At 44.2% G+C, this 19,946-nt stretch overlaps 1 protein-coding gene across 1 annotated transcript; it reads right to left on the bottom strand.

The window, feature by feature from the left end:
- Positions 1 to 960: 960 nt before the first annotated feature.
- Positions 961 to 11,802, bottom strand: mrpl55 (mitochondrial ribosomal protein L55). The gene is made up of 3 exons (XM_039767252.1): positions 11,563 to 11,802; positions 8,751 to 8,952; positions 961 to 1,205 (listed from the first exon to the last, which is right to left on the bottom strand). The coding sequence occupies exons 1-3, from the start codon at positions 11,604 to 11,606 to the stop codon at positions 1,053 to 1,055; spliced, it is 399 nt and encodes a 132-aa protein (XP_039623186.1). The 5' UTR covers positions 11,607 to 11,802; the 3' UTR covers positions 961 to 1,052.
- Between the last annotated feature and the right edge of the window lie 8,144 nt (positions 11,803 to 19,946).

Below are 19,946 nucleotides of genomic sequence, written 5' to 3'. Positions count from 1 at the left end.
GAGTCCTTCAAGGGTCTTTCTGCAAACTCCAGGTGGGCTTCACTGAGGAGAGGCTTCTGTGTGGCTAAGTTGTCATTAAGCCTCCTAGAGGGTTACAGTGATGGCCGCCCTTCTCGGACCTTCTACCCTCTCCACATGGGCTCAGTCAGAGTGACCATCAGGTTCCTGGTCACCACTCTCATCCTGGTCCTTCTCCACCAGTGGCTCGGTTTGCTCAGCTCTAGAAAGCCATGGGTGTTCCAAATGTTTTAAGAATTACGGAGACCACCAAGCCCTTGGGGACCTTCAAAGACCTTCTGTGGACAAGAGTGACATCCAGGCAGTAGAACTGATGACCGCGATCACCTGAATGGCATCCCACATGAAGGGTCTGAGTACTTGTGTTAAAGTGGCCATTTCTGTAGTTTAGTTGTAATACATTTCTAAAGATTCCTCAACTCGTGCTTTCGCTTTCTCATGCCGGGGTTTGGTGAGGGGAGAACCGAACTTAAGTGATTTTAGCACAAGACTTGGAGGGGTCTGAAGACCCCGTGAATGCACCGTCAGGTGTTGACTACCGCGTTACCTTCTAGCGCTCGCCCTCATCCAGCCGGGGGCTTTGCTTCTTAAAATGGCAGACATTTGAGTTTTGGAGGCTCGTTTAACAATTCAGTCCACGGCTCCCTGGTCCTGTTCATTAGGGATTGAGGATGGCAGGGTGGCGCAGCGCGTAGTGCGGTCTGCAAATCCCACAGCCGATCGTTGGCCACGTCCTCCTCAAAGCCCACAGGTGTGCCTGGGCTTTCAAATTGTTTAAGTGCAGGATGCCAAGGGGCTCACTCTGAGTGAGGTGAATGGGATGGCGAGCTGGCAGGAGAGGAGCCGGCCTCACCCTAAGCGATGCCAAGATGACTACGGGGGCAGCTGGCAGATAAAAACCACCGAGCCAACTTGTGCTTCTGGTTGACCAAATCATCAGGCTTACGGTATCAAAAGTGACTTTTAATTTGCACCCCTTCACTGCCCCCCAATGGCACACCTCTGCTGTAAAGTCCACCACCTGTCAGCCAAGTTCAGTTCTTTTTCCAGAATTTGCTGTAGTCTCCTATTTGAAATTCATCCTCGTATTCCGGCTTCTCCGGTTTGGCCGCACCCTTCTTCAGCTCCCGTCTCCGCAGGGTGGCCTTCCTGTCCGCTTCAGACAGAGTGGAGATATCCAGTGGCATCTGGCAAAGACAAGCACATAAAAAGCAAAATCACGTCAGCTTGAAATGCGATTCAAAAGCAAACTGAATATCAATTTGTGTCCGCTGATCACGCGGCAAAACTACAAGATGGCAAACGCAGTGGGCTGAGCTCAGCGGCCGCTTCACGGGTACCGCGTTTCGAAGAGAGTTGTGGAGTGTAAATCAAACGACCAATCAGGATCAACGGCTGAGGTGAGAGGTCATCAGATCACGAGGGCGTTTACCCAACGCTAAAGACGGTCAACGGGGAATTGATGAAGGGGGTTGGGGGTCTGCCATGTCATTCAACAGGGCGATGTCGATGACAATGTCACTTTCGATGGCTTGCTGGAAAGGGCCAGTGCCATACAACTTAATTCTGGTCAAAAAATCATACTTGGAGTGTCACAGTGGGCTTTAACAGGCCCCCCCCCAGTAAGACCCCCCAAAAAAAAAAAAAAACTTGTAAGGGAGAAACAAAAAACGGAAGAAACCTTAGGAAAGACAACTCCGAGAGACAGAGAGAGACCACCATATTTAGGGAGAGAGAAGAACCTCCGACTGCAGAGGCAACATCCTTAGAGCGGGCGTCCCGAACGGCTGCGGCACACGATTACGGCGGTCCTCCTCCACGCTCTTAACACGCCCCCTAAATGTGCTTTGTATGTGCGTGCAGATGGAGGTGACCGGACCCCATCACTAAACTTCTCGGCGCATCGGTCAGGACGATCAGAAGCTGAATGGAGCAGCAGGATACAAGGCAAGCGAGGCGCGTTACTAACGCAGGAGTCGTTTCAGTTATTCACTCCGCACCGCATCTGATCAAACGTAAGAGGCGTGACGAAGTGGTCTCCCGCTGACGCTCCTCGGTCGCTTCATCATATTCAATTCTGGAGCGATTAGCGCACGGCCTTCGATTAAAGTGCAACACGTGCGGAGCGGCCGCCAAGTGAAATGCAACACACTAGCTTTAGTTTACTTAGAAAACAGAAATTTTAGTGATTGTCAAAAACAGATATAATGAGGGTATCAGAAATAAACTTGATACCGTTAGGAGTAACAGTCAAGACGAAGGTAAAGAATTTAGGGGTCATTATAGAAAGTTTAAACCACATGTTAATCAGATTACTAGGACGGCAAAAGTTAGACCCCTTAACACTGCAAGATACCGAGAAAGGAGTTCAGATTACTGTAACGCACTCCTAACAGGACCACCCAAGAAAGACCTCAGTCGGTTACGACGAGTGCAGAATGGAGCTGCTAGACTCTGAACTAGGAAAAGCACATCACACCAGTCTGAGCGTCACTACACTGGCGACCGGTGCCATTTAGAATTGACTTTCAAATCCTGCTGATGATTTACAAATCCTTCAATAATCTGCTCGGTCCGCTATCTCTGAATGTCTGTCACCTGACACTCCAAATCGCAACCTTAGATCTTCAAATGACGGTCTACTTAGAATTCCAAGAGCTAAACTTAACAGAAGTGGTGTGGCGGACGGCCTTGTTCGGTTATGCACCTCAAATCTTCAAATGACGGTCTGCTTATTATTCCAAGGAGAGAGGAGGAGAAGTTAGGAGCAGCACATTGCCGCACCCACCACATGACGAACCAAGTGTAGCCATGCAACAGGTGACACCTCAGCACCACACGAGCTAAACTTAACAGAAGTGGTGTGGCGGGCGACCTTCTGCTGTTATGCACCTCAAATCTGGAATCCGAGTTTATGGATAGAAATTCACCAGGCTGATACGGTGGGGCACTTTAAACAACTGCTAACACACAGTACTTTAACGTGGCTTTCATTTTAGTTTAATCCTGATGCTCTGTATATGCACTCAATTATCATTATCATTCATGGTGGCTCCACAATCCGTACTCACCCCTGCTTTCTCTGCTGTTCTTTTTTCCCAGTTTTCTGTGGTGGTGATCTGCGCCCCAACCACCTGATCAAAGCGCCGTGATGTCTCTCCGTTGATGGATTGAAGGCCACAAGTCCATATGACCGTCATCATCAAGTTCTTCTCTGTGAAGCCTCAATACCATGAGGACTGATTGAGCTCACTGATGTTAGTTAGAATGCCTAGAGGAGGCTGGGTGGTCTCGCGGCCTTGGAATCCCTGCAGATTGTTTTTTTCTGTCCTCCCTGGCCATCAGACCTTACTTTTATTCAATGTTAATTAGTATTGCCTCTTTATTTTGTCTTTTTTCTCTTTCTTCATCACGTAAAGCTCATCATCTGTATATAAATGTGCTATAGAAGTAAATCTTGTTGTTATGACACGCAACCGACGGACACAAATGAAGATGAAATGGGGCCTTTGTTTCGTATTTTAGACCGTGAGCCATTGTGAGCAGCAATCGATCAATCATCAGGTTGGGATGTTTTTAACTCTTTCAGGGCTGGGTTGAGGCTGGCTGTTGACTTTAGGGCACAGGTGTCGAACACTCCAGTCCTGGAGGGCCGCAGTGGCTGCAGGTTTCCATTTTAACCATCTTCTTCATTAGTGACAAGTTTTTGCTGCTGATTAACTTCACTCAGGTCCCTTAGTGGTCTCTTTTTCCTTAATTAGCAGCCAAACAATAATGAGACATCAAACAAGCCACCACATGACCAGCAAACCTGTGCCCATCAGACAATATCTGAAAATTGAGAAGGTCTCCATAAGGCTCACCTCTCAGATCACCAAAACATTTTCACAACCTTCTTAGAAAAAACAGCCGTTTTGTAAATGTCTGCTGAATGAGAGCAGCAACAAGCCATGGAATTAAATAACGGGTTTAATTAACAGCAAGAATCAGCTTCTCATTAAGAGATTGGCTGGAGTTTGAAATCCCAATTTAACTGGTCGTCCGTTGTCTCGTTTCACATCTCATTTCCATTTGGCTGCCATTTAATGCAGAAAGTAATACATTTAGAGGACTGAATCCTTAAAAACGTGGCTCTTTAAAGGAAGGGAAAAGGAGTTCATTAGCAATGAAACCTGGAAACGGGTTACGATGAAAACCTGCAGCCACTGCGGCCCTCCAGGCCCGGAGGTCGACATTTAGGGAGTAACAATCAGCTGTAGACGTCAGTAAAACACGTTACGGGGAGACCCTCTTTGCTAGGAGGACTCACCGACTTGACATCGAATCCCTCCATTTGTGTGAGAGAAGCGTAGAGTGAAGAATGGCATGGACGTCAGGCAAAACAGCAAAGCCAATGTGCAAAGTAAATAGGCATTCTGTATATTATTGCTGAAAGCAACTTGGACTTCTCAAACTCCGATTTTGATGCAAGTGATCTGGGAAATCAAAAACGAAAGGCAGGTCGCTGCTTCTTTTCCAGGAAGTGCCCTTCAGAATATAAATGGTACTGGACGTGGTAAGCATGTAAGCCGTGTGACAGCCGATGGTAGAAAGCTCATGTTGAATGTTAAATGCAGATTGTGTTTGCTTTGTAGGCTTTTTAGAAAACTGAGTTTTTGGGGGAAAATGAAAAAAAGAATTAGCCCTGACAGAGTTGATCATGAAACGCTAGCAGCACACCAAACAAAGGCCACGTGAACATTCACTGCATTGCAATGTTGGTAACGTGTTGGATCGGATTTCATTTTGACACAAATGGTCTTCCATGCAGTCCGGGCAAGTCCCCCACCAGGATGGGCATGGGAGGCTCACAGTGAAGAATATTCTGCCATTTCATATGAGGCAGTGAAACTCGTGATATAACAGTGACCCGTATAAGCAAGATGGCGTACAAATCCATTTAAAAACAGACCCCTAATTCAGAAGAGGCTGAACGCGTGTGTCACACATGATCACGACCCACAATCCAGTGCACAAGAGCGAACATTCGTGGCACTGCTGCGAGTGCTGGGCTCATAAAACTCAAAAACAGGCTCTGCCTTCAAAACTAGGCCTCAAAGCTCCAAGAAGGCCCGGCCTTTCTTTAACTCTTTCAGGGCTGATGTCGACTTTTGTCAAAATTCAGGAGTAGAGGACGGTAATCAGCGGTTAACTATAAAGTTACATAGCAGTGTTGATTTAACCTCGATTCCCTACGCGTGCATGAGTAGCGAAGAGCAAACAACCTCTAAAATGGCACCAAAATCGGGCGAAAGACCAAAGCGAATGTTCAAAGCAAAATACTCCATGGATGTTTTACGTAATTTCGATGAATAGGACTCTGACTTGTTGTATTCCGAGTTTGATGTAAGTGATCTGGAGATCAAAAATGAAAGTTAGGTACCAGTATCATCTGATGGGTCCCTAACTGATTGTGCTGGTGAACACTTTAGTGTAGGTGATGCGCCTGGGAGGACCTCCACTTATGATGACAAGAGGTACAAACCATTCTGCGTCACACTGCAACCGCCATCGCCACCCACCTACTGTGCAAAGACAGGCAGGCAGCTGGCCCACCGTGCACTCCTGCCGACCATCGAGGTGTTCCCAACGCAGCCACTGCCGCCAAACATGATGAACATGCGCCAACAGCAGTCGCAGCAGTGTGAAACCATTGCTTTGTGTGCTTTTCAGAAAACATTTCTTTGGAGAAAATATTCAGCCTTCAAAGAGTTAAAGTAATGTTTTGTAAATCCTGCGTTTAACTGTTTAGTGTTCTGTGCAGAGAATATCAGAGAGAGCGTTACATGTGCCCTACATGCAGCGGGCCGGGGCCACTATTTCTTTTTTTTGGTGAAGATTCCAGGGACGCAGCCAGCCTTGGCCCGACCTGCACACACTCACAGAGACAAGAAGAGCAACCGGTAATAAACCAGCAATTAAAGAATGCATTAAACACCAATAAATGAACCAACGATCTGGTGATTTCGACAATAGCAAACCACTAACAAAAAAACCACACACTACGAAATCCATGAAAACGGCAACTGATGACACGAAATGATGGTGGACAGACGGTCCAGAGATCAGCACGCTGTACGTGAATGGAGGGGTCAGTCCTACCGGTATTTCTGGAGGAGATGATGGCGTGCGATGGGATCAGGAGCGCACCTTCCTCTCTTCGCAAGACCACAATAAATCCTCAGACAGCAGGAAGACACCAGACAGTCCAAACACCCAAAACAGGAGGCGATGGAGGACAAAACAAGAATTCACAAGCATCAAGACGGAAGACAGACGGACAACTCCAGACACGAAACACCAAAGACTTCTCTTCGTTTTGTATCACTGGCCCCCTTTTTAAAATGTCGCGCCAACCTCCTTGTACCCAGCAGCCCCTGCACCCTCAGCAAACAACCAATCAGAGCCACCGCAGGGACTGCTGGGAGTTGAAGTTTCAATCCCCAGTAGCACCGCTACATACTGCATAAATAAGTGCCTTTAGCATAGGAAAGGCGCTATAGAAATAAAGAGTAATATTATTAAAGGGCAGATGTACGGCCTACACACAGTCAAAAATGGGGCCAAGCTTACAAATTCGCAAAGGCAGGTAGAAGAGATCCATAAAAATCACTGGCTGTGGATAACGAAACGCCTTCAAACCAGAGAAGCGGCGAGGAGAGCTTTAAAAATTCAAACATCCACACATCAATTCTGAGACTGGGAGCCACACAAGCGGATTACTTTTGGACAGCCTCTTTTTCACGCCTATGCGTCTTGAACTTAATGCTGTGAAGATGAAATGGTGTGGCTGGCTCTCTTTATCTCTTGTTGGTAGTCCTGTCATCTACTTGTTACGAATTACATGAACTCTTAGTAGTGAAAAGGGTGTGAGGCCTCGCTAAAGACCCCTACACCAGGCCGGGACCTTCCCTAGCGGGTCCAGAAAAGGCCTCACCCCAGGCAGGTTGACTCCAAAACTGCACAGGCTGGCTTCAGGCTAAGGAGGCCCCAAATGAGGAAAAACTGGCATCAAATCTTAACCCTTAAACCACCGGAACTGGCCATAGTCTCTTCCCAGTGCAATTTGCCAGCACGCTGGACCTAGTCAGTCCGTGCCGTACATTTGTTGAGCAGCCAGCCTGTGAGCACTGACGCCCGCTGCACTAGACTGGCATGAGGGTCCTCAGCATCGTCCTCTGTGTGCCTGCGTGCAGCCCGTTCAAGCGCAGTTGGCTCAGTGATGTACTGAATTTCATCAGTGGCGTCACTTGCACCTTGCACATATCGTCCCAGTAGTCGTTTTAATAGTCTTTACAGATCACTGGCAGTGTGTAAGATGATCAGCGTTGCAGGAAGTGTGATGCTCTTTGCATGAAAAAAAAATAATGTGTTCCATTCAAATTTCACTTTTTCTTGGTGAATTCTGAGGTTTACGGTGATCCCTCGCTATATCACGCTTCGACTTGCGCGGCTTCACTCTAGCGCAATTTTTTTCTCATACACGCTTACGTCACTACGCATGCGCTTTCTGAGAACTCGTATCTAAGCCCTACGATGGCTCCTAAACGTGCTGCTTTTTCTAAGCCTTCTGACAATAAAACTAAGCGCCGGAGGAAGATGCTTACTATCCAGAAGAAGGTGAAACTCTTGGATATGATCAAAGATGGCCATACCCTACAAAAGCCTCCTCACGCTTATGAAAAGACCGCGCCAGCAGCTGCCTATCAAGATGTTCTTCAGCCGCGCACCCAGATGCCCACTGCCTACTCCTGGTACTCCTTCAGCGGGTGAAGACAACGACGCACCACCTGAAGACTCTCCTACCGAGGTCGTGCCTTCATAGGTTAGGGATTGTGTGCAATTAAATGTACAGTACAATAATCTACTAGATAAAAGCGTTCGGGATTGTCCTTCTGTCCCGTGAGTGCAAAGCGTAGCGGTATTCCGCTTATCACAGACTTACTACTGGCGGCTTGAGGTACGAAGCGACGCGATGTGAGCAGAGTTCTGGTGCTTGTGTGTGCGATGCGCTGGAAAAATAGACCAAATGATGTCTCTGGAAATAATTTATGTTGATGGAGTACAAATGCCTCACCGCGTAGTAAATATCAGGGAGATGGTGCTGCTTATTCTCATCTATAGCTGATTTAGTGCCTGAAACTCCGTCTTTAGCGGTACGGGCTGACGTTGTACGACTTTGGACAGGCACTCGAGGGGATAAAAAAAAAAAAAAACGTAGGTTTTCGGGAGATGTTATGAACGGGCACTTTGATGTTCTCATTCCCTACACTTACATGCCTGATGTACACGTGGAGCGCACACAAATTGAGTAATATGATATTTGTAACATATAATATGTCTTATTTTCTCTTATTTTGTCTAATATATTGGGTAATACGAGTGTACTGGTGACTAAAGGGTGTTATTTCATGTCTAGAGGGCTCTAATAATGTTAAAAAACGTATTTAGAAGGTCGTAAACAGGTTTTCTATACTCTAACTGCGAAAATATTCGATTTATAAATAAAGAATCCTACTTCGCGAAAATTCATTTATCACGGTAGAGTCTGGAACGGATTAACTGTGATAAACGAGGGTTCTCTGTACTTAAAAAGTGCAGCAAAAAAAGTATTTGGGGTCCAGGGGTGCATTAACCCCCCCCAAGTATGTGGCAGTTTAAGGGTTAAAAGGCAGAAGGTGACCCTCTCTTACCATAATGATCCTCTTGGGCTCTTTGTACCGCATGTTGATGGTGGACCCATCTGCTCGGACCAGGAGGATGGGGTAAAACCTCGCGTAGGTCTGTCGTCCACAGCGCACTATGGAGGTTCTGTTGGAGCCACAAGCAGCCATGGAGTCATGAAACAGACACGTCCCAGGAAAGAGTCGAAGCAAGTCATTGTTCTGTAAGAATCTGAAAAAGTAACACGAGAATTACAATAATCATTTCTCTAAGACAAAAACCACCAGCCGACAGAAAAAGGTTCCTCCATTTTGAAAGAACTTCTGAGGTCACGGGAGGCAGCGACAGGTGCCCAGCAACGAACCAGTCTTGGATGGCAGGGCACAGTCATACATACCCACATCTAGAGCTGCACACTAAGCCAAGACGCGGAGCACAGAAGGCACCGTCCACATCCAGACATGCCACGTCTGGGACACCGTGAGCCCACTCACTACGTAAAGCACTTTAAGTTGTGAGAAAAGCGCTAAATAAATATAAAAAAAAAATATAATAGGGCGGCACGGTGGCGCAGTGGTAGCACTGCTGCCTCGCAGTTAGGAGACCCGGGTTCGCTTCCCGGGTCCTCCCTGCGTGGAGTTTGCATGTTCTCCCCGTGTCTGCGTGGGTTTCCTCCCACAATCCAAAGACATGCAGGTTAGGTGGATTGGCGATTCTAAATTGGCCCTAGTGTGTGCTTGGTGTGTGTGTGTGTTTGTGTGTGTCCTGTGGTGGGTTGGCACCCTGCCCGGGATTGGTTCCTGCCTTGTGCCCTGTGTTGGCTGGGATTGGCTCCAGCAGACCCCCGTGACCCTGTGTTTGGATTCAGCGGGTTAGAAAATGGATGGATGGAAAAATATAATATTGTTTACATGCGGGGACTCAAAATCGCTCACACACGTTGTGACAGACGGACAGTTCAACAATAACCAGCGTTGTCCTTCCTCCATACCTCCCCTTCCTAAAAACCATACTGGAGTTTTTCACAGCATGGTGATGGAAAGTGCGTGACGGGACAACCCCAGTGCCCAAGAACAGCACCTTCTCACAAAGGACTTGGCCTGAGAGGACCTCAGTGTGGCGTCACGTCAAGGCAGGATTGGGCACATCGGAGGAACGCTGCCTGTGATGGAGAGGACACCATGCAGCAGCACAACATTTTAATGGACTGTGCCCTTTCTTTGGGTTTCTGGTTGTTCTCCTTGCCCTTTGGTTTTTTCCGGTAACTTTATTTTTGGTGCGCTGAATTCCGCAGACACACACAGTTATGTGGCTTACTAACTGCAGTCATTTGACTTTTCAGTTATACATCAACATTTCTCAGCCGTACATTTTTGACTCCAGTCAGTCACTGCAGTTGGTGCGGGTGGAGAGAATCTTTTAATAACCCTTTGGCAATCTGGACTTTAGGGTTTGTCTGACAACTTTAAATAGGTGAGAAGTCAAGCAACAATGACCCCTTTTATTGGCCGACAAAAAAGATTACACTATGCAAGCTTTCAAGGCAACTCAGGCCCCTTCTTCAGGTAAGATGGCGTAAGTAAATGTCTTTCTAAGCGATGTGGCTGCGCTCAACTAATCCTTCAAAGGACGCCACAACACAGCAACTTTATACTAACGTTTGTCTGTTTTAAAGCGCGCAGATGCTCCTCTAGGTTGACCAATGACGATGACATTTTAGAATAAACATTCAAACTGAGGAATTGGAGTCTCTTTCCTTTTTTTATTCTTATTTATTTACTTACTTACTTTTCCTACTATTAGAGAGCTATTGATTTGTTTCAAAACTAGTTTTGTAAAATGTGACTATTATTTGATTTTAATAAATTCAATAAAATGTTATATGAGAGAGAGAGAGAGAGATTCCCCGGAGTTCAACTAATCCTTCAAAGGACACACAACAGGCCAATCTAACAGCAGCAACTTCAGAACAACAACGTTTGCCTGACTTAAAGCATGCAGATGCTCCTCTAGGATGACAGAGTCGCAGCACCCTCAGTATATTCATCTTTATATTATCCGAATTACCTTCGAAGTAAACGTACGCGCCTATAATCTGCACGCTATCAGCTAAGATGCTCCTGCAAGTTCACATCCATGGAAGGTGTCTGCACATCTGGGAGTCCTGCTGTGCCCCTGAGGCGCCCGAGTTCAGTAAACTCCGCAGATATTCGCCGAGGCCCTGAAAGCCCTTGGATTCTACCGATGAAGTGAACCTGGGACGAGGAGGACGTTTGCTGTCCCTCTCAGTTTCCTCTACCGCGCGCCGCTCCGGAGCCACCACAAAACATTCTTCTCTAACGCCACGAGCGCCCTGACCGGCCAGTTTTAATGTAGATGTGCGGTGAATGCTCACGTAGTGACATCTGAAAGACGAGTCTGATGCCATGCCAAGATGAAGAGAGGCAGAGTGGGGCCCGGGGGTCCATTTTGGCAGACCAGTCGTTGGCGCTGTGAATACCGCGTGACGATCTAGTTTTGGGTTTTGGGAATATTTTCAGGAAAAGTCTTGGCAATTGTGAACTCCCGTAATGCTCGAGCTCTGCATCCTCGATCCGCGGTATTGCTACTCCGTTTCTTGGCCCCTAAATTATCACCCATGGGGATCTCTTTTATGATGGACCGGCGCCCCGTTCCGCGTTACTTCCCCGGTGTGACATTTTTCAAACTTGACCTGGATTAAGTAGGTTTTTTAATTAATGGCTGTTGGGTTGCCAGACAGAGGACTCACGCTCCATTATAACCCCCTTACCCCCACACACACACACACACACACACACACACACACACACAGTCGCCTACCTGCCGGTTGACTTCGCCGCGCTCAGGAGCCTTTGCGCTGCCATGATGTAATGCGAATCCTTCTAAAGTTTACTTTCCGCCCAATAGATTTAAAGAAAGTGCTGCATCCGCTCTTGGAATAACCGACCGTACGTCGAAGCCAAACAGAACCTTCAAAAAGGTCATCTGCGGGTACTCATGCTTCTCCTACATGCACGCCTCCTTAACAAATCCAACATGGCTTCCACAGTTCGGTAACACTCGGGCTATTTCGGATCTTTCCGCCGTAAAATTCCTTTCAAGGCCTTATGTGTTGAAGGAGGACAAATGGATTTGAGGCGACAAACACGAACATCGATTGAGTCGATGAGAACGGAGAGTTTGAGCGGAAGTGAAAACACAGACATGACACGATACGTCAGAGAGTCCGCCATATTGCGAGTGGCAAAAGTGCCATTTTAAACTAATACAGGTAGACGTGGAAACCGGGTTTTCTGATGAAAAAACAATAACGTTTAAAACAGTATCGTTTACATACAACAGATTTTGGCGAATTTTTTTAAATGCAATTATATATATCCATTTATACACTAATAATGGCAATTATTAAATAATAATAATAATACAAAGTAATAATAATAATTATTATTATTATTAAATAATTCCTCCCATATAAGTAACATTTCTCGGACTGCCTTCTTCCATCTCCGAAACATTTCTAGACTTCGTCCTGTTCTTACACAACACAGTACTGAAGTATCAGTTAATGCCCGAGTCACCTCATGTATAGATTATTGTAATGCTATTCTATCTGGCATCCCACACAAACGTATCCATTGCTTACAACGTCTTCAAAATTCTGCTGCCAGGATAATAAATCCACTGAACATATCACACCTACTCTCTCTCGACTTCACTGGCTCCCTGTTAACTACAGAATACGATACGCAGTCCCGCTCTGAACATTTAAAGCTCCCCCCATCTCACTGATCTCCTCCAGACTTGCACTCCTCTCGCTCACTCAGATCCTGTAATTTGAGAAGATTCAGTCTGGTAATGTGGTGCAGCCTTAGTTTGTGGAAGAGAGACAGACACAACTAAAGACATGAGCATAAAATGATGGTTGTCAATTTCAAACTGTGTTTCCTCGATGTGCTCCTTGAGAAAAAACACATCATCTGAACCAATCTCAGCCCGAACAAACTGAATGATCAAAGATACACTGACCGCTTGCCCTCATGTCGACTGTCAGATAACACGCTCAGCTACTTTGAGCACCTTGACTGGACCCTCAGAAGGAATCAGCAAACCTCCTTTGTGGTAGCTTTGATCATATGATGCCGCTACACCGTCTGTTACCAAACTAGCATGGCACACGTCACAGGACAGCTTTCTCCAAATCCCGTCTAAGGGCTTCCTGACCTTCTACTGCTTCCTGAGATGGATTTCTTTGGGAAACCTTCAAAGTTTCAGAAATGTTAACAGCTAACAACAATCTACATAGTTAGGGACTAAATACGTTTAGCCAAAATGTTGTTTGGAGGCTCACTTGATCTCATAAATGCTTTGCTCTGCTAGCTTAGCCTGGCGTAGCTAAAGTTAAGATTATAAAACCGGGATTTTCTAATGGCCAAATATAACCAAAACAATTGTTCAGCCTTACCTATGAAATGTAACCTGGTTTGGAGCGTCCAGTGGTTTGTAAAATCCCAAGCAGCACATGCGTGAGGCATCTTTATCCATTACTTCACTCCACAGCAGTGCCACTCGCAATATGGCGGCGACGTGTCTAGTGATTATATGTCTATGAGTGAAAACATCAATTTGCGGAGTAATCGCAGTGCTAATGTGGCCTGTGGCCTGACAGACGCCGATGTAATTGCGTTGTGTCTGAGGTCGGACCTAAATACCTGCCGCCGAGGACACCCCCTTCTGCTTGGAGGTGCTAGTACAGATATAACTGTTAAGAGCTTGGGACTGATTGTGACATAGGAGCCGAGGTCAACCTCACATAGTGCGAGTGTTTAGATTTGATTAGATATACTTGATATGACCTCAAGTGGAAATTAAAACTTTACAAAAGCCCAAGAAAACTCAAGCAAAATGACCCCTTTTATTGGCTTACTAAAATGATTACAATATGCAAGCTTTCGAGGCAACTCAGGCCCCTTCTTCAGGCAAATTTTTTTGCTTGACTTTTCTCTACATTCATAATGGCTAACATAGTACAACACCCTAGTACTACAAGAAAAGAAAAATATTAATAAGCAACTATAGTAAAACAAACATCAATTTTATGTTATGGAGTATATCAGTAAGTGCCTGGGGTCCATTAAAGGCAGTCTGTACTTTTAGATTTAGACGACCTGGGAGGGGGGCTCCCCCTCAGTTACATTAAAGGCGGCACTATGTATGCCCGCTTCACAGAGTGTGCACCCTTTAATTTTATTTTTTTGCCACCCTAGATATGCCAGCCATGTCACCTATACCCATATCCGTCACTGCTATCAATGGTGTCGCTAATGCATAAGGGGCCTGTGGGAAAAAATATTGAGGGTCTGCCGATATAATATAAAGGGAAAAAATATGCAGACCCAAAAAAATGTACAGCATGTTTATTCAATTGAATACAGTTTCTTCTCAAATAAACATGTCGAATATTTTTTGTGTCAGAAGATGACACTGTAAATACAAAAAATGAAGTGGCTTCATACAAATAAAATACTGGGTAAAATATGCGTAGATTATATATTTAATTGAATGGACATTTAATGTGAAGTCATTTAAAACTACTGCTGGATGGATTTTTTTATTGAGCGGACACTTTATTGTTTTATATGCTATTTTAATTAATGTGTGTAAAATTAATGACAGGAGACATACATTAAAATGTGTTCTATCAGATTAATTTATAACTTTCTGTATTTCACATGGTGTGATTTACAATCTGTAAAAATGCTACTGTAATATCACACAAATAAAACCTTGTTAATCATATTGTCATATTAATGTTCACAGCTGATAACTTGAGGATCAAAGCGAGAAAAGTGTTCTCATAAATGCCAGTCACATACTGTACAATCACGTTAAATAAGCTTTTTAATTCTAGATTTCCTTTTGTCAATTTTTTTGACGAGGCTTCTAAAGTTTATTTATTTTTGGTCTGTTTCTTTTTAAACAGTTGGACTTGCCAAGCGTGACAGTCTCATTTGTGTCGTACAGTTTCGCATAAAACTGGCCCTGGCGCAAGTGAAAATTGACGGGCGCTTCAGATTCTGCATTGCGCATGCGTCTGACGTGTCACACGCTTCCCCCAGCTCAGCTGCACAGCTCGCCGGCCATCCGCGGCTACCTGGCTACCCTCCGCCGTTTCAAGGACAAGACTGAAAGCGTGCCGTTTCAAAGCATATGCCCAATGACAGCTGCTGTTAGAACGGATAACGCGGGCTGCTACTGGTCTCACATTTGGAAGTCGTACGCTCTCAAAACGGGGGTCGCACTCCTGACCACACGCGCTTACTGCACGGTTTGGTTAACTCGTGAAACAGTGGGCACTGTTGGAAAAACAAAAATGGACCATGGGGGAGCCCATGAGATTTCCTGCCCAGTTGCTATGCCATTTAGCAGAGCTCTCTTAACATACCAGCACATGCCGGGTGCTCGCCATGTTTCTGATGATAGCCTTATGAACAATATAAATGTGAATGGCAGGTTTAGAATAAGGAGGGTCTACAGAGTGTTCCTGGTATGTTGAACCATTTTCTTTTGATGAAGATTGTTATGTCCAGAATTGAACCCCGTGTTTCTTTAAGAGTCTTGTGCACAGTTAATTTCATTAAAGACAAGGGGCAGGATGGGAACAAATGGGGTGTGTTGAAATGGTGGTTTGTGGGAAAAAGGAGGTTGAAATTAAAGAAAGAAAACGTTTGGGCTAAACCTGTGTGTGACGAGTTTTTGTGTCTGGATACAACACCGATGCCGCCCTTTTTTGACTCCACTACATACTGCATTTGTTTTTCCCGTTGCTTATTCCCGTCTTCATCTGTGAAATGTGAACCCCCCAATTACAGGGCGGTTTCTCAATCCCACTACTTCCCTCATTGTCAGCTAATTAGCACTGGCTGGACTGCACCTCCCGAAGGAATTTGGTGACTTATCAGGCAGCATTAGAGGTCCAGTATATCACCTTCTGAAGCACCGCCACGTTCAGCTGCACTTGATGAACACCACTGTGCAGACATGCTTGTCATATTGAGTAACTTCTAGTGAATTTATGACATCAAAATGGAATTCAGAGGTGTGACACTGGATAGATAGATAGATAGGTATGAAAGGCACTATATAATAGAAAGATAGATATATATACAGTATATTAATTTTAGCATAGAAGGCAAGATAAATAGATGTGAAAGGCACTATATAATACAAAGATAGATGTATATTCATTTTAGCATAGAACCTATAGATACTCAAATGAGGGTCTCCTTAGAATTCCAAGAACAAAACTTAAAAGAAGTGGTGAGCGGGCAGGCGGCCTTCTGCTGCTATGCACCTAAAATCTGAAATAGTCTGTCAATAGAAATTCACCAGGCTGATACGGTAGAGCACTTTAAAACACGGCTGAAAACACATTACTGTAACATGACCTTTCTATAACTTCAATTTAACTTAATTTAACTTAATCCTGATACTCTGTATGTTCAATTCATCATAATAACTATTCGTGATGGCTCTAAAATCCGTACTGACCCCTACTCTCTCTTCTGTTTCTTTTTCCGGTTTCTTTGTGGTGGTGGCCTGCGCCACCTCCACCTACTCAAAGCTTCATGATGCTCCAACAATGATGGACGGATTAAAAGGCAGAAGTCTACGTGACCATCATCATCATCAAGCCCTTCCGTGAGAATCCTAAATCCCAAGAGGACTGTTTCATTTATGTGAGGTAGAATGCCCAGAGGGGACTGGTCAGGGGGTCTCATGGTCTGGAATCCCTGCAGATTTTATTTTTTTCTCCAGCCGTCTGGAGTTTTTTTAAGGCCATTGGACCTTACTCTTATTCTATGTTAATTAATGTTGACTTATTTTGTTTTCTTATTGTGTCTTTTATTTTTCTATTCTTTATTACGTAAAGCACTTTGAGCTACTGTTTGTATGAAAATGTGCCCTAGAAATAAATGTTGTTGTTGTTGTAGAAGGCAGGATAGATGGATATGAAAGGCACTATATAATAGAAAGATAGATATATATTAATTTTAGCATAGAAGGCAGGATGGATAGATAGATAGATCTAACAATTTCATAAAGCACCATTCATAGTTCAGCCTCTTCATTACGGTAAACACACAACTGGTGCTACCTTTACTCAGTCATCTTGGTAAGGTCAGCATTAACACACTAGTGATGATCTCGCCAAGCTGCCTGACCAGCAGTGGCACTGAGATGCTTTGTATCCTTCACATCTTTAAGACTGGCATTCCAGACTGCTGTGGACAGGTAGATAGATTAGTTACAAAAGGCACTTTATAATAGATGTTGGAGTGAAAAATCACAGAACCATTATGTTTCTATTATTGCTTTTCTACGAGCTTGCTGGAGTTAAATAGATTGAAGTGAAAGACATTGCTGTGTATAACAGACAGATAGGTAGATAGATAGGAAAGGCACTATATCATACATAGATGTGAAAGGCACTATATGATAGATAGATAGATAGATAGATAGATAGATAGATAGATAGATAGATAGATAGTGAAAGGCACTATATGATAGATAGATAGATAGATAGATAGATAGATAGATAGATAGATAGCACTATATGATAGATAGATAGATAGATAGATAGATAGATAGATAGATAGATAGTGAAAGGCACTATATGATAGATAGATAGATAGATAGATAGATAGATAGATAGATAGATAGATAGATAGTGAAAGGCACTATATGATAGATAGATAGATAGATAGATAGTGAAAGGCACTATATGATAGATAGATAGATAGATAGATAGTGAAAGGCACTATATAATAGATAGATAGATAGATAGATAGATAGATAGATAGTGAAAGGCACTATATGATTGATAGATAGATAGATAGATAGATAGTGAAAGGCACTATATGACAGATAGACAGATAGATAGATAGATAGATAGATAGATAGATAGATAGATAGATAGATAGATAGATTGGAAAGGCACTGCCCAGTCTGGATGTAGACAGTAACCAGTTCACTTTGAATCCCAGGTCCTTAGGTAGATAAATGGATAGGCAGATGTGAAAGGCACTATATAAAAGATAGAACCTTTATTTGTCTCAAGGTGCCCGAGATACCAGTGGGGTGAGTAGATTGGTTTTCTCATGAATCCGTCCCTGCTGGGTGTAAACCCCAAGTCTGTTTACTCCCTGTGTGAAATCTGCATGCTCTCCCTGGGTTTGTGTTCATTTACCTTTCACATCCACAAAGACGTGAGAGTGACTTTAAATTGACCCCGTGAGTAAGTGGCACCTTATCCAGTGATGCTCTTTGCCTTGCATATCAGGTGCTGCCTGGGTGGGCCACTCCATGACCTGGAGTTGGATTAGCTGGGTTTAAAAATAACTGTGATCATGGGGACTCTGAATTACAAAACGAGGTCCAACTAAATGTCTGGGATACGCTGCCATGTTGTCAGTTAAAACAAGGCAAGTGCTAAAACACACAATGGGCATGTGCCATTGCTGCTCGCAAAGATGTTTTCAATTGGACGTCGCCAGGCCACTTCTTTATTATAATTTAAATGTGACCCTGTTATGTTATATCTGGTCCTTCATTACTTTCTGTTTCGACATTATAGTTGTCTAAAGTTTGCCTGCACATTTTCTGTGTGGCTATTCCTTCCTGCACATTCAGGCTCTGTTTAAACTCACTTCATTCTTAACACCACGAAAGGCACTACAGCACAAACATACTTAGACCATGCCACAAATCAACGGACACAGTCCACTCCATTAGTGTAATTCACATACGGATATTTGGACAATCTGAGCTGCTGCCTTTCTTTCTTTCATGCTGGATAAGACCTCTTAAAAGTATCTTCTAAAGAGCCTATGTGATGTGCAGTAGATATCTCTGTCCTGTTTATTGTCCCACATACACCGTGCACACCTTCATCCTCCTCTTTTTCCAACCGTCTTTCATGGAGAGACAGCAATGCGTTACAGCAAGTGCCAGACAGATGGTTTAAATTATATATAGAAAGTGAAATTAATAATCCCGGAGGGAACCCCAATTTTCACTACCTGCCCATTAGCCCAGAGAGCTACTGCACATTTGCTCTTCCAATAATCCACTAGCTTTCACACTGGAGCTTTTGTAGAGCTCCTAACAGTATTACTGTACATCTGCCACACGACGCTACTTCTCAAGTGTAACAATGGCGGGGCTAATTAGAGCGACAAGTCAACGGGTTGGTGCAAACATCTGCCACCAGATTTGATTATTTGGATTTTGGCTTACAGTTTCACATCCATCCCAGGCAATCTCTAAATATTCATAGAGGCAGACCCAGTACCTAAATAACACAGATTTTATGTAATGTAAAAGTCAAACTCCCACACTTCCATTGTACACGTCACACACATTCCTGGCTCCTCTTTCAGCAGTTGACCAGAGAAGAGCAGAGTCTACTTCATCAATATGCCAAGAAAGACTGTAACTTTATCATCTAACACTGAAAGAATCTCTTTGGGTTATCTTTGTCCCATTTTTCACTGTGCCAGTCAGTAACTGCCAGCCAGTAAACATGGCAGCACAACTTTGGGGGTTGCAGAAGAAAAAAAATATCTAAACACATGGAGCAAAACTCCTTGAGATCCAAGGAGAACACGCAAAGTCCACGCAAACAGCTGACCAGGCACAGGATTTACTTTCCAGATGGCCAATCAGTGATGCATCAGTGCTATACGCTGTGCCACCCTCCTAAAATAATCAGACCAACTGCCAGGCACGGTGGCATAATAATTACGGATTCCAAATCCTGCTACTGGGTGACCACGAGTGGGCCACTTCACCTGTTTGTGCTCTAACTGGAAAAAAAAAAAGAAATGTAACCAATTGTCCCTCAGTTGCCTTGGACAAGAAGTGCGCCAAATAAATGAATTATAATAAACGGCAACTTAACTTTCAAGAGAGTGGACAGAAACAACCGAGAAAGCTGGAACTGGAGAGACGGAGCAAAGAGCTGGGATCTAAAAACCGAACAATCAAATAGAGCAGGAAAAGCCAAACTGTTCATTTTACTTTTCCAGCTATAAATTTGTATACGCATAAACAACTTCACTGAAACAAAACGTTTATTAAACACGTACATTTCCAGCTGTTCTCAATTCTTAATATTCAGCATAAACCTCAGAGCCGCCCGAGGA

The sequence above is a fragment of the Polypterus senegalus genome, chromosome 10, assembly GCF_016835505.1.
Source record: "Polypterus senegalus isolate Bchr_013 chromosome 10, ASM1683550v1, whole genome shotgun sequence".
Lineage (NCBI taxonomy): Eukaryota > Metazoa > Chordata > Cladistia > Polypteriformes > Polypteridae > Polypterus > Polypterus senegalus.
Note: the sequence above shows the minus strand (reverse complement) of the source record. Positions and strands in the feature narration are given on the sequence as shown.

Excerpts from the sequence above, each read along its gene's own strand:
- mrpl55 (XM_039767252.1), bottom strand. The coding sequence starts at position 11,606 with ATGGCAGCGCAAAGGCTCCTGAGCGCGGCGAAGTCAACCGGCAG. Across the intron at positions 8,953-11,562 it reads GCGGCGAAGTCAACCGGCAG|ATTCTTACAGAACAATGACT; the intron begins GTAGGCGACTGT and ends TTACTTTTTCAG. Across the intron at positions 1,206-8,750 it reads AGCCCAAGAGGATCATTATG|ATGCCACTGGATATCTCCAC; the intron begins GTAAGAGAGGGT and ends TGTCTTTGCCAG.